The sequence below is a fragment of the Diadema setosum genome, chromosome 19 (assembly GCF_964275005.1).
Source record: "Diadema setosum chromosome 19, eeDiaSeto1, whole genome shotgun sequence".
Classification (NCBI taxonomy): domain Eukaryota; kingdom Metazoa; phylum Echinodermata; class Echinoidea; order Diadematoida; family Diadematidae; genus Diadema; species Diadema setosum.
Genome location: NC_092703.1, coordinates 35,540,507 through 35,556,441, shown reverse-complemented (window position 1 = coordinate 35,556,441; position 15,935 = coordinate 35,540,507). Strand labels below are relative to the sequence as shown.

Genomic DNA, 15,935 nt, shown 5'->3' with positions numbered 1-15,935 from the left:
AAACAAAAATTTCAAAGAGGCTATCGTCCGGATCGGTTTACACTCTATTACCACTTGGTCTACAGCCAGTTGGTCTAATAACCAGTTGGTCTAGTCATCATTTCGCCCAATTACTGTTTGGTCTAATTGTTACTTGGTTTAATTACTATTTGGTCTACAGTCAATTCGTCTAATAATAGCCATTTGGTCTATTTTTGGTCTAACACCAATTTATATCATCAAATACGTATTTGGTCTATTATGAGTTGGTCTAATTCCATTTCGTCTAATCATCAAATGGTCTAAAATAAAACCAAATTTGTCCAATATAAATTTGATGAACACATCATTAATTTTGGTCCATTGCCCAGTTGGTCTAACCTCTGTCTATCATCATTTAGTCCACACCCATTTAGTCTAATAACCATTGATCTTATTGTCATTTGGTCTAATAGCCAGCCTCCTGGTCTAATCAGGTACCATTTGGTCCAATCAAAAAATTCCCCCCAAAAAACTCGTGGGCGTGTTTTTACTTTAAAAGAGGTGCAATCAATCACTATGCATATTTTGTGCCTGTTAAAATTTATATTCTTTTGAAATCAAAGATGGCCATCAGAAATTTGATTTATCTGGAAAAAAAAAGTATGAGAGATACTTTTATGAGGCCTAGAATCACACTCGTGGGAGATCTTAGAGAATTTCAATGAATTACTTCACTGGGCGGTTTAACGAAAAACAGTTTCCTTGATTTTGCTGATCCCGGTAATTTATGTTCCTCAGAATCTTCGTTGAAATTGCGCTAAAGAAATTAAAGATTTTTTTTTTCTGGATATTATTGACTATTTTGAGATAGTAGGAATTAAGATACACTGATTGGGAAGACAATACACGTGGGTATATCAGGAACTACCCATCATTGAGTCAAACGGTGTAATACTCGTAATCAAATTCACGATAATATTTGATTATCATACGATATTGCGTTACATCATTGCACACCATGCCATCTGGACAATATATTGTAATGTGTGTTCTGTCCGTAGATCCTGATGAAGGCCATGACGGGACGAAAGCTTAAAAGGGAAACAAAAAGAGCAACGTCCGCCTAAAATCTGATTTCTTTCACTATGTAGGGCATATATATATATATATATATATATATATATATATATTCGCTTATTATTTTCCTTGTATCGTTAAACTATATCAAGCGATACTAGGATCCTCAATAGTTCTCAGAAGAGACTCCGCAGAAGCTGTGCATGCGAGTAGCCCGGTTTTGCGTTTATAATTCAACATTCCTCAGTATCGAGGTCTTAAGGTTATTGTTGTTGTTGGTTTTTTTTAACACTCCCCTTCCCTGAGTGAGTGTGTTTAGGTAGAAATGGCGTAAGTATCATGGGTCGGCAGTGAATTGTGGAGGAAAGGGTAGCTAAGGATCAGGAGGTTATATGTATGTGGTGGGGATCTACTAGGTGTTACAAAAAAACATATCCCACTTTTGATCCTTAATATTTCAAAAACTATATCAGATAACACTGACATTGATACGAGCAATAGCTGAATAGTGTACAATTTTGTTAGAGGCAATTTTAAAATGACAGCATAATTCAGTTTCATTAAATTAAACATTAATTTTTCAGTTAGGTTTCAGATTTTGCTCTATATTTTCAACCCTCTGAACAAAACTTTAACTTTGCACAGAAGTCAATTGGTGTGTATGGGAGTGCATGTGTAGTTGACACCCAGACAATGGTCCTGGACAATGACCAAGATTTGAATGCTCCATTATTTTTTCATGAGATTCCACTATCACAGTTAGTCTTTACTCATTCTGAAATGTGGTGTATGCAAGCACGTGGAAACATGTGAAGGGTTTGTTTGCAAAAACCGAGAAGTCCATTTTTGAAGACTTTGAAGTACGATCTCTGTCATAAAGTACAAAATAATACATTTTAAATGATATATTGGTCACTACATATAAAGGTATATTTTTGAAGTTATGGTCAAAAGAAGCAAAAAAAAAATCTTGTTATTCTCTTTATTTTTCTTGACCTTTAATCGCAAATATCTCCATTGGGCAAATATGGACTTATCGTTTTTTTGCAAACAAACTCTTCATGTGCTTACTTTTTTCATGTGCATGCATTTCACCCTTCGTTATAGGAATTCAGACTAGCAGTGCCCAGGTAATCCATTCATGTGTGTTGGAGCAGAGCTCTGAACAGGTGGTGTCCAGGTCCGGCTTTAGGGTCACTGTAAATACACAACATACACATCATTAGTTCCTGTGTAAAGTTTGGGTTTTGTACAGAGGGTTAAAATTTGACCAAAATCTGGAACCTAACTTTGAAATTAATAATGGATTTCATGAAACTGATCTAGGTTTTCATATGCAAATCACCTTCAACTAAATTGTACACTATTCAGCTATATTACTCATAATTTTATCAATGACAGTTTTATCTGATATCTAGTTTTCGAGTTATTAAGCATCAAAAGTGGGAAATGTTTTTGTTTGTTTGTTTTTTTTTAATACCTAGTAGATAGATGGAATGATGATGTTCGGACTTTATTGTTAGGACAGGTGTCTGTCTGGCAATGGGCAGATTGAAAGAGGGAGGGGAGATTTAAGTATGGAAGGTTTTTGATACGGGATATTCTTATGATTATAAAGGTGGAAATTGTAAGGAAATGTAGTTAGGGAGGATTGTTTGGGTGTTTGGTTGGCTAGTTATCTAAAGTGTTTGATATTTTCATTAGGCGATCCGAGTACCCTCTCGGATCACCTGTATCTGTAATGATTCTTTATTTCTAAATTTCTTTCTCACCAAATCTTGTGCAGAGGTTAACTCAAAAAGTCCTTGGACTATCAAGTCAAAAATTTATGTCAACTATGTATCAAGTCATAAAGACGACAGATCTCTTGTGTATCATTGTGATCAGTCAACCGTGACGTCAGTATGACGTAATTATCTAAAATCACGTTGTCAATCATATCTTCTAAACAGGGCGGAAATTATCCATGAAACCAGGCTTACATGTCATAATTCATTAAATCACAATTTTTGTCCCACTTCTCCCCACTCTCCACTGTATGCCCTTCGATCCCCCTTTTTCGCTTGAGAATCTCAAAAATCACCGTGGTCATTCGCCCCCAATCACAGATGTGTATTTGAAACAGGAAGTTACGTAAATCCAATTAGGTCACCTAATTTGCCAATATTGACAAATTTCCAAGTCTAGGCTTTTTTAACATTGGTATTTGCTGAGTTTACCGCACTATTTTCATTTTGTTTGTTTTGATGCAAAGATAATGTGAGTTTTCAGTCATTTTATACCTTTATCATTTACAAATGCGGAAAAGCTACATACTAAAGAACTTTTTCTTTTTATTACGATGTACATTGACTGTTTTTTTTGTGTGTGTGTATTTGAATGGAAGTGAATTATATTTCTAGTAGGCCTATTAGGGGGAAAATAATAGAGACATGCATCCTATTTATAGTGCACATCGCGGCACTGAGACCATGCACCTGTACGATGTGTCGTAGTGCGAGTACAACTACGTGACGTGTGTAGATCAGAGAGGGTGCCAAAAAAGATCGAGATACCAGTCTGTGTAGTGGTCACACAGTGCATGCCTTGCCTACATAGTCGTACCGCACAGGATCGGATCGATCCGATAGGCCGGCCTAGATTTCACGCATGCTATGCACAACGCGCGTACGCACACACAAAAAAAACAGTGAACGACCGAGTTAGCCTTTTGTCAAGGCCCTCTCGCTGTAATGGGCGAGCGAAGCGAGCCCAGCCGAGCGCGCCAGCGCGAGTAGTCCATGGGCCAAGACCCGAAAAATGGGTTGTTGGTACCATCTGAGGTGGCACAACCTTTTTGGTGTCAGTTTGTTTGTCGGGCATAGATATGCTTATCAAGCTATGATAGCATTTCCAAATGAGTAGCTTAGTCATAATAAATGAATTTTTAACCAATTTGGTCTCGTTTTTATATCCCTATACTTCTGAATCGAAACTAAACCGCTATACAAAGAAGAGCACTGCCTTCTGTATGTCCATAGGTGTTCTGTTGTAAACGCGGTGCGCTTAGTTTTTATTCAAGGCAGCGAAGGGAATATCCAAAGGGTTATGATGTCCACAGCTGTCACGCGGTGGGCTTAGTCTTTATCTAGACCAATGTACCGTTATCATATCTAAAGTTCCTCATAAAAGGGATTTATAACGATTATCTATACCGTTTTTATACTACCCTATCAACAAATATATCAGTTTTAAACAAAAATCACTCTGTTCATTTACAATATCATTCATTATAATGTATCGAAGTGTACCGGTACATTGTTTTGTATTATCTTATATTGTTGGAGGGAAATAAAGCGACATTGGCGTGGTATCAGCGTTTTCACCGTAGCGTTTTCGCGGGAAAATGATAAATAATTGAAAGATACGGTAAAATTCACGAGGAATTGCTTTTGATGTTGTTGTTGTTTTTAGATAAAAGGATATACACTGTATCATACGCCTCGGATATTCCCTTCGCCTTCTAGAATAAAGACTAAGCGCTGTGGACATCATAACCTTTGGATATTCCCTTCGCTGCCTTAATAAAGACTAAGCGCACCGCGTTTACAATAGAACACCTGTGAACATACCATAGAGCTGCATTTTACAGCTCTATGGAACATACAGAAGACAGTGTTCTTATTTGTAAAGCGGTTAGTTTCGATTCAGAAGTATAGGGATATAACAACGAGAACAAATTGGTTAAAATTTTATTTACTATGACTAAGCTACTCATTTGGAAATGCTATCATAGCTTGATAAGCATATCTATGCCCGACAAACAAAACGACACCAAAAAGGTTTTGCCACCTGAGATGGTACCAATATCTGGCCTGGCCCATGGACTAGAGCAAACACAACCCCACTCAGCTGGGCTCTCTTCACCATACAGCAGCGAGAGGGCCTTGACAAAAGGCTACGACCGAGTATACTAGCTGGCAGTGGTACGACTACTAGTGAGTAGTGGAGCGAAAGTCGCTCGAAATTTTGCTAATATGAGTTACTTTAAACATTTATTTGGAATTTTCTCTGGAGCCATTGTGTTCTGGTTCCTCTTTGTGAAAAGGGCAAACTCAACAGGCCGTCTGATCAGAAGGAGGGCACTCCAACCAGACTCCACCGAATACAATTGCAAGAAAGCGGTAAGCTGACTCTTACCTACATTTCTCGGGAGTGCAGCCCGTTGAAACGTTGCTGCAGCACCGTTAGCCGTTCGGGCGAGGCAGAAGAGCGAGCGAGAGGCAGCGCGGCGCTGCTATTTGTGTTAAAGGGACTGTACAGTAAATTTACTGGTTGAGGTGAGGATTCAGCTTGTGTAAAGAGCATACAATTCAAAGGGGAAACAAAAGTTTATTTGATGAAAATCGGTTTTGAAATGACTGAGATATCTAAAAACAAGAAAAACAAAGCTACAGTAAAGAGATCAAGTCGTGGCCTGTATTTGACCGAAAGATCGGTCTGTATCTGTCCGTCGGGGAATATGTTCCGCGGAGACTGCGTCTGGCTTCACGGATCCCCTCTGAGGCTCTGTCTACGGAGGACAGCGTCAATGGCAAAATATAAACGAGTCCTCCGGACAGACGGATCTTTCTGTCTAGGCCTGTATTAGGAATATTAGGATCGCTTTTTTGGATATCTCGGCCAATTTAAGGCCAGTTTTCATCAAATGAACGTTGAGTCCTTCTTCAAATTACATGGTCTTTTATATTTCATATGAGGTTTCTCATTATCTCACCAAAAATGATATAAACCTGAATCCTCACTTCAACCAGTGGTTGGACCTACAGGCTGTACATTTAATAGTCATTTAGACAGAAAGGTCCGTCTGTCCGGAGGAGACTTTTATTTTTTTGACATTATCGCTCTCCTCCGTAGACATAAGGAGGGGATCCGTGAAGCCAGACGCAGTCTCCGTGGAACATTTCCCCGACGACCAGATACAGACCGATCTTTCAGTCAAGACCTACATGTACCACTCATCGACCACTTTTTGAATGAATACCTTGTATCTAAAAAAATATCCCTCATTTTCACCTTAATTTCGTTCCACTTGAGGCAGAAAATACTGCAGATTCATATCCCGGGCTCAGATTGTTGACTCGTACCGTACGTGCGTAGTTCTCAGCGACAAACACAAGTGACAAACACAAGTGACAATTACTGACAGTTTTCACTGTACACCGGTGCAAGCTCATCATTTTAATCAACCTCCCGTTTTCCCACTGAAAAGCTCATAAATCCAGTGAATGGGCGAATATGTGTTAGCAATGCATATGAGGATTTTCTTCAATTCTTTTTCCTCCTGTTTCCTCAGGTTATTTACCTGTATCCCCCCTAATTTTTCTTGATTTATATTCATGTTCGAATGGTCCAACGTATTGCGCCCCGTCCCACACATATTTTTTATTTTATACGTGAGAAAGCCATTGCGCGAGGGGGGTTGATCTAAAAATAGGTGGTCAATGAGTAGTAGACTTACTATACTGTACAGTCCCTTTAATATGCAAATTGTTTGTACCACCAGTTTTTCGTATATTAATTTACTCTGAAGAATTGTCAGTCAAACCTTGTTTGTACTTGAAATATTACCAGTTTGGAGAAGAGTCTAGTTCACGTTGCTGGTAGCTAGGCCATGTAATTTTTATATTGCTGTTGACTGTTTTGTTGATATAAAGTCTTAACTGGCTTGTCAAGAATCAGTTACTAAAACATAGGATGCAGTTACTCATTACAGAAGTTAGGTAGGGCCTAGGCCTGATTTAACTGTAAAAATGTGAAATCTATGCTTGTTTTTTTTTTTGTCATTCATTATAACAACATTATTGTTACCGTGGAAAAAAAATTTAAATCAATTAAGAAACAAAGACAACAATTATACACTGATAGCTTAGAGAATGAACTCATGGAATGGGGGTCAAAAAGAGAAAAGATAATGAGCCTTGTCCATACTGTAGCTGTACATTCATACAATTAAAAGATTGACCCCTAATTATTCATAATGATTTTAGATTTACAGGTTGGTTAGGCAAAAAGGAAAAGAGCAAGATAGAGGGGGGAGGGGAAGAATAAAATTCTTTGTAAAAGATTAATTGAAAGGCATATTGAAGTGTAACTGCAATATTCAACATAGTGTATATTTGACTTGGATGATACATCTTGGTGGAGATGAGGATTGGGCTTTTAACTTTTTGCGAGATACCAAGAAACCACTTATGAAATATTGAATTTAAAAGTTTTAGCTTCTACCAACCTTTAATTGTAGTGGGCAAGCTTTCGTCCTACTCCTTATGAAATAGTACAGAGCATACCATTCTAGGAGAAATTCCAATTCTATTTGATGAAAATTAGTTTTGGAATGGCTGAGACATCCAAAAACAAAGTAAAACAAAGCGGTCATGATGAAAGGTGGGTCCCACCTTTTATTAGAATCGCTCTGTTTTGGATATAATCTCAGCCATTTCAAAACCAATTTTCATAAAATAAAATAAACGTTGAATTCCTCTTGGAATTACATCCTCTTCAATATTTCATAAGAGGTTTCTCATTATGTCACCAAAAAATGCCAGAAACCTAAAGTTAGGTCTCAACCAAAACTATATCATCCCTTTAATATTTGTAACCTAACCCGTTGAGGATGGGCTGATTTTGCTAACAACACGCATTTCCCATAGACACTTGCCCGAGTGCAATGTGTACTTGGGACACATCTTCAGACAATGGGTTAAACTATTCGGGGAGGGGGGGGGGGGGGGGGCTTTACTTTTTAGATCAATTGGCATATCCTTCCACCTCCATTTTGTTGGTTCTTTGAAGACTGTTTTCTTTCAGATATTTGTTTTATCATGATCTAAAGCTTAATTACATTGTACCAGCATTATTGGTGATGTGATCATGAACATCACGATTCAATAAAAATTTTGATGAGTGTTGGAGGGTAATAACTCGTTTGAGCACATGAACATATGGTATAGATATCAGTTATGAATATCTATAATGTCATAGTTACAGCTGTACATCATAGGCGCCGGAAGTGGGGGGGGGGGGGGGGGGGCAGCCGCCCCCCCCCCATCCAAAAAGTGGGGGGGGGGCAAAACGCATTTTTGCCCCCCAAAAAAGCCCCCCCCCAAAAAAAAATAAACAAATAAAGAAATGAATAGATAAAAGTAAATAAAGTTATATATATATATATATATATATATATATATATATATATATATAGGGAAATTTATTAGCTAAGACTAGTAATTCTAACTCTCATATATAATGTTTAGAACTTCATTTTTCGTTGCGTGTGAGCAGATTATCTCAACCGCATTCAACGGTAACCGTTGCAATTTTTAGAGGCTTTTGGCTATGGAAAATCGTGTAAATATAAAAATGTTAGCTTTAAGCACTGGCGGATTTAGAGGCGGGCAAAACTGGCCCATGCCAACCCTCCTTTGGAAGCAACTTTTAAAGTATTCTTCTTTGTTTTGTAATTTTTATATGTGTGCCCCCCCCCCCCAGAAAAAAAAAAAATCTTCCATACGTCCCTCTTCCACCGCTAGTTGTTACTAACGTGACACCTGACGTAGGTAGCGCTCCCGGAAAAATAGTTATAACCCCCCCCCCCCTTCTTAATTTCCAAAGCGAAAAAATATAGCTACAAACGGCAGTTTTTGGACTGTAAAATGTCAAAATTTTCAAGCTCAATCGCTTTGCTCGCTCGCATTCAATCGCTATGCCATTCTCCTGATGTTGCTGCCAGTAATTGCCAGCAGTTGCGCCTGGGCTGCTCCCCCCCCCCCCTTGATTTCCAAAGCGAAAAAAAATATAGCTACAAATGGCAGTTTTTTGACTGTAAAATGTCAAAATTTTGAAGCACGCTCGCTTTGCTCGCTCGCATGGAATCGTTATGCCATTCACCTAATGTTGCTGCCAGTATTCTAGGCCAAAAAAAAAAAATTGTTGCATTGGTGTAACCCGCCCGACCCTAAAAATTCAGCCGACCCCATGTTTTTTTATTATTTTTTTTTGCTATCGATATCAAATATCTTGTTGATTGCGATCGTGATCGCACGAACCCGGAAGTGGAAACGGCTCTGGGGAATATCGGATGTACGAGGGAGAGATCTAGCGCCTCGCATAAGCCTTCCTTGATCAGTACGTCATCTGTTTCCAACACGGACACGTACTCTAACAAGATTTATTCAGTGTATACGTAGCATTCAGAGTGCGATGTATTGTGCACAGTTTTGCCGTAGGTTTCTTGTGTGGAGAACTTACACGAATCTGTATATGTGGGACTGTAATAGAGATCGCCGTGTGCGATGAAAAGATTGTACATATGGGTCAATTTGCATCTATCTTATCTAAGTCAAAATAGTAAAATATGAAGTGAAAACATTCAGGATAGGGATTTCAACATCTTTAAATTCTGTGAAGGGGTATAATTCCAGTAATATCGGCCTCATAAATGATTTGTAGAATAGATGAACACAGCACATTCGGTGCAGCAGTTGTAACTGTTTACTGAGCTGAGCACGAGTTTTACACGTAAAATGCAGGTAGCAAAAAAAAAAAAAAATCCGCCCGACCGACCCTATTTGAAAATCTCATGTTACGCCAATGCAACCATTTTTTTTTTTTTTTTGCCTAATTGCCAGCAGTTGAGCCCGGTGCGCCTCCCCCTTAATTTCCAAAGCGAAAAACATAGCTACAAACGTCAGTTTTGGGACTGTAGAATGTCAAAATGTCAAATTTTTCAAGCTCGCTCGCTTCGCTCGCTCGCTCGCATTGAATCGTTATGCCATTCACCTAATGTTGCTGCCAGTAATTGCCAGCAGTTGCGCCCGGTGCGCCCCCCTTAATTTCCAAAGCGAAAGATATAGCTACAAACGGCAGTTTTGGCACTGTAAAATGTCAAAATTTTTAAGCTTGTTCCCTCCGCTCGCTCGCATTTTATTGTTATGCAATTCTCCTGATGTTGCTGACAGTAATTTGTCGTTTCACAACGTCATTCCATAATCCATGTAAGGAAAACTTACAATGTTGCTCAATGACTGCGTTGTTGAATGTATCACATTCCGTAATGTATTGTAGTCCCATTGTTTGCAGACTGACAGCGCACGCACACACGCACAAGCATCGATGCACACCCTCAAAATTACTTTTCCACAAGGTGCCCCCCTCCCCAATGTCTCGACCCATGGTACGTCACTGTACATATAACTATAAATATATACATATATATGTATATATATATATATATATATATATATATATATATATATATGTGTGTGTGTGTGTGTGTGTGTGTGTGTGTGTGTGGGTGTGTGTGTGTGTATGTGTATATTGTGTAACATATGTATGGTCTATCGTGAGCCCCCTCCAATATTTGCCCCCCCAATCCAAAACTGCTTCCGGCGCACCTGCTGTACATGCATATAATTAAAGAGCTTCAAGTGAGAGAAAAGAGGTAATTTGCGGGCATTATTAAATGCATTAAAGATGATTCAAATGGCTTTTCCTGGAATGAAAGAACTGTCATTGCAAAAAAAAAAAAAAAAAATCCCCATTAGATCAGGTAATATTGCAGCAATAATGTAAGAAAATGTTGAAACATGATATAACATTTCACAGAATATTGTATCTTTGGAAGTTGCATGATTTTTCTCTGCTTCTGCTTACTAAGATCTTTGTTTTCCTTCCAGAGTTTTCCACTTAGGTCATCAGGTCTTCTGCTGAGATTTTTGCGACACATGACCAGTACAGTAAGTTCTTAGAAAAAACTTGTTAAAACTGTGTTTAAAGGCCAAGTAAAAAATACACAACATATTTTCTTGCCCTAACATTTAGAAAAAAGGAGGATGAGTGTCTTTTTCTTTCTTTTTTTTTCCTTAATTCTTTTTGGGTAGTCTAATTTCCAGTCCTTTTTTACGCCTCCGCAACGAAGTGGCCGGAGGCATTATGTTTTCGGGTCGTCCGTCTGTCCGTCCGTCCGTCCGTCCGTACGTACGTCCGTCCGTCCGTACGTCCGTACGTCCGTCCGTCCCGTTTTGTTTTTGTTGATATCTCAAGAACCGTGTGGCTTGTGTGGATTTTAGGGTCACAGGGTCAAAGGTCAAAGGTCACAGGTTATTTTGTGAAAAAAAATTGAAATTTCATGTTTTTCTCCATATCTCGCAAATGGTTCAAGGTACATGTATCTTCATGGAACTTAGTATATATGCTTGTACCGATGGGCAGTGATTATCTAGGGAAGTTGGGGGTCATGGGTCAAAGGTCAGGGGGGTCAAAGGTCAAGGTCAACTCCTCAAAATATCACTACTTTCCTTAAAATGCAATATGCCTGAAGGTTTTTTTTAAAAAACTTGATATATGGCATGTATTACCCAATATATATTTTTGGGGAAGTTTCTTGCCAAAAGGTCAAAGGTCAAAAGGTAAAAGGTCAAGGGAAAGTGCTAAATTGCACTTTTTCCTCCATATCTCAAAAGTAACTCAAGGTATCATCATGAAACTTACATATTTATGCATGTTCAACCTAACAGTGATTCTCTTTGGAACTGTGAGGTCAAAGGTCAAAGGCCAGGTTTAGATAATGCTATTTTCCCATTTGATACTGAAATTATACTTTTTCTCAATACCTTGAAAATTACTCAATGCATAACCTTATAAAAGGGTCAAAAGTCAAATAAAAATCATCAGTTCCCCAAATATCTGCACTCTGACATTTTAATCATTCATCCAATTGAACCTTAGTTCTAGGAAAGTGAACATTCAGCACATTTGTGTCAAACCTGTCATTTTAATATTTTGCCAGTTGTGTGAAACTGTCATCACACATTGTCAAGACATTGTACTATAGACCTATTAGGAGAACCATGCATTATGGCGGAGGCATATCAGTAGCCGTAGCGATATATCTAGTTTAAGTAAGGTATGATATGTAGGCTGTGCATGTGCAAAGTTCAACGACTGAAACAGCAAAAATCAGTCGAAATTTTGCCATTTAAAAAAAAAAAAAAAAAAAAAGTTATTGATGCAGCAGTACAAATTGAGGCGGGTGGGGACAAAAAACTAATAGTCTTTTTATTCTACTTGGCCTTATGTGTCTTTTATTATTACTGTGGTAGGTTAAACATTTTAGTGTGCACCCTTCAATATTGATATATCTACTGTTGCAGATGCGTGGTACCATCCTTAAAAGCATGGCTTTCTCACTGGTATCTAGTTTGCATCACCCACTCTTTTTTTTTTTTTTTTTTTTTTTTTTTTTTTTTTTGATAGCTGCCAACCATTGCATCATCCTTCTTTGCTGAATGTAAGGTTTTTGTTTCATTTTGCGATATTGTGCACCTTGTGACTTGGCTCTAAGAATGATGGAATTGATGTTTCCTGTTTATACACAGCATCCTACATAGGTTGTACATTGTGCAAGTTGGAAAATGGCACCAAACATTGGCAGTACATGCATTACTGTGCTCTGTTAAATGTTGCAGTGTAAGGTGGTGTGTCTCAAAGATTATCTATTGAGGTACACTGTAGAGATACAAGTCTTTCTTAGAATGGACGAAAGTCTCATAATATTTCTTTTATTTTACATCCACAGTGGGTTGGAACACTGCTTCTAAAGCCCCATGCTGCAAGGTAAGGCTTACAATCTGTAAATGATTACCTCCACAAGCAGGTTATAGTTTTGCTGGTAATGGTTTGTTTGTCTGTCTGTTTGCAAAAAACAAACAAACAAAACAAAACAAAACAAAAAACAAAAAAATTGTGAACGGATTTGGATGAAATTTATGGGAAAAGTAATAGTAATGACACAAGGCACAGATGATTAGATTTTAGTAAGTGATTGGGACAACCATCTGGATCCAGGAATTGTTCAAATTTTTTTTTAAGGACTCTTGATATCATTTGCAAACAGGGCCAACAAACAAGTGAATTCAAGTTGTGTGTATTTCAGATACGAACACAAACTGAGCATGCACTTGGAATGCAGCAGTAAGCCAAAGTGGAGGTACTAGAAAGGATTCTTTATCATTGGGAAAATACGGTATGCAGTAAACTGAAAATCAACAGAGCTCAAATCCCTTACCAGGCAAGCCTGAAAAGAGGAGAATCAATTTGATCGTTTGATGAGACTTTTGTGATGGAAAGTGTACCTAACATGCAGTGTATTCAGAAATAGACTGTATACTGCACATAATATTTATACTATCAGCATACAGAAAAACAAAAATAGATATTTCCAGTAAGTGATTTACAATTGTGTACACATGATTACAGTAAACTTGTTATTTATGAAAAGAATCTTCATGGTATCAAGCTTCAATGTAGAAAAAAGGTATGAAAATATCAAGGAACATTCCAACTACTGGTAGTATGGTTTGCTGACTTTGGACTTGTAGCTGTGTAGAATTCAAGCTTCAGAATATTTCAAATTAGTGTAGCTCGACAGTATATTTTTGCATTAACATTTCCTGTAAACTTTTGTTTCCTTTCTGAAAAAAAAGAAGTGATATCAATCTCTTCAAGGCACTGGATATTGTTTGTAGATTATTTTTATATCAACATCATCCCACCCTCTAGGAATGTAAACATGAGACTGCTACGGAGCCTAATACTTGATGATGCACCAACCTTCTACCCATCCATTTCAAATGATGAGCCGCCTGCTGCCACAAACGCCCTAGAAGTGCAACTTGACCAGTTCATAGAGCCAGAGAGAGCAAGCCCAGCGGCAGACGAGTTCCGCTTCAACACCATTTCTGATTATTATCATGCCTTCAGGTAAGGTGCATGCAAGGCTGGTATTGGTGGTCGAAAGAAATTCTTTCCAGCTGCTCTACACTGTTTGCTATGCTATCATAATGCTCAGTGTGCCACTTGATTTGTTTATAGCCCATGTCAATCTATGGTGCTGAAATCGTCATGTTTGTGATTGTCTGCTAATGACAGACACTTTAATGACTTCAATCACAATTTATTGAGACACAAAATAGGCCCGTTTCATATAGCAGGCTTTCAAGTGGCCCTACTTTTCCTACTTTTTCCTACTTTTTTACTGCTGTCCCTACTTTTCCTACTTTTTTGCTCAAAATCCTACTTTTTCCTACTTTTTCCTACTTTTTTGGTGAAAAATCCCGCAAAAAAAAAAAAAAAAAAATGTGCAAGGCTACCCGGTACTTGAATATTTTATATTCAGAAATGATAAGTAGACTCTAGTTGCAGATTCTTACTGGTGGGGAGAGCCTCTTCAGTATGAAAGAGGGATAACACAGACCAATCAACCACAAGACTGCTGCCAGCCTCAGCTTTTGCTCCTGTGCAGATGTGATTGATCCCACTGATATTGCAGCCTAGGACTGTGAGCAGTGCTCAACCAGCTCTCATCATCGCTCAAAATTACCAGGTAAGCTTGCCATATACTTAAAAGTAGAATTTGACATGTGACTTCCAAAGAATACAACTGAGGGAAAAATGCTGCCTACAGCCAGTTTTAATGAATGTAGAGTTCAAGCATATCATGTCTAATGCATGTGCTGGCATGCAAATCCTCAGAAAACAGAAATTTCCTTTGCTAAAATATGGTTTACTACGTAAATCGTAAAGGTCATGTCAAAACAAGAAATGACACCTTCAGATCCCATTTGCCTGAAATCCTTCAGTAATATATGTTTTGATAATAATGAACAGTGATTACAATATGAAAAACTTAATATAAAAGTAAGTTTTTCACCACAGAAACTCGATCTGGTTGATGTGAGGATGAGTTATTCCCAAGAAAGCATGGACATGGTGTGGTGTACATGTGCATGTGGGGATTTCAGCTCTCATGTTTGGATGTGTATTGGTCGATATAGTGAAAGATGACTTCGCTGTTCTAAATTATCTCAAGAGTTTATCCTAATACTTGCTTTTTGACCTTCAGTCTCGTCTCTGGAGTGCCATTTAAAGGAGATATTTTGACAGCTGTTGTTATCTCTCCACCACGTGTTTTGTTTTCACTGTCCCACCTACTGGATTTTGTGTTTGCTGCTCATATTACTTTCATCACTTGTCAACTGTGACCTCGTCTTGCCATGGCAACCATTTCTAACAAGTTTGCCACACTTGAGGATGAAGGTGATACTGATGTGTCTTTCAAGATTAATGAGGTGGTAGAGGGGGCAATGCAGCTTGTCCCTGACCGTGAGGGTGGAAACCGTCAGCTTGTGGGGGACATAGTGAAGGCTGTGGTTGCTGCATTGTTGCCAATGGTGCAGTCCATCGCACATCAACTTGTGAGTGGCCCACAGGTGTCCGTGCAGAAGGTGCAGGCCACAGTTCAAAATCATGACAACAGACTGGACGAGGTAGAACAGTATTCTAGGAGAGACAATGTTATCATGCGAGGGGTGCCTGAAAATGATGGCGAGTCTACAAATGCTGTAGTCATCGATGTTGCTGCCAGCGCAGGGGTTGCCGTGTCTGAGGCAGATATCAGCACCAGCCACCGCGTGGGGAGGCCTCAGCCCAATAAAATGAGACCTATTGTTGCGCGTTTCGTACGTCGTGACCTCCGCACTCAGCTCCTTCGTAGTACTGTAAGCGTAAGTTAAAGGACTCGGAACAACACAAGGACATAATGATCATGGAGCATCTGTCCCCTGGGCGTGCCAAGCTTCTTCAGGCTGTGAAGCAAGACGAGAACACAGAGAAAGTATGGACAATCGATGGGAAGGTGCATTGCACTCTGAAGAGCGACCCGCACAAGAAGCACATCATTCACGGTCCAGATGACCTCTTCAAGCGTCTAGGATGGAGTGAGGACAAGCTGAAACAGTCGGGTCTCTTCCTCGACATTTCGACCTAGGAATTACCCGGCCCTCTTTCATCTACAGATTTAA

The 15,935-nt window shown here is 38.8% G+C and overlaps 1 protein-coding gene and 1 pseudogene across 1 annotated transcript in view; both read left to right on the top strand.

The window, feature by feature from the left end:
- The first annotated feature begins 5,054 nt into the window (after positions 1–5,054).
- LOC140242478 (uncharacterized) overlaps positions 5,055–15,935 on the top strand; it is a 35,493-nt gene continuing 24,612 nt past the window's right edge. The window contains exons 1-4 of the mRNA XM_072322211.1: positions 5,055–5,201; positions 10,752–10,811; positions 12,653–12,690; positions 13,636–13,836. Coding sequence (XP_072178312.1) covers positions 5,055–5,201; positions 10,752–10,811; positions 12,653–12,690; positions 13,636–13,836 — 446 coding nt within the window. The remainder of the gene's footprint in view (positions 5,202–10,751; positions 10,812–12,652; positions 12,691–13,635; positions 13,837–15,935) is intronic.
- On the top strand, positions 15,129–15,901 carry LOC140242862 (uncharacterized; annotated as a pseudogene).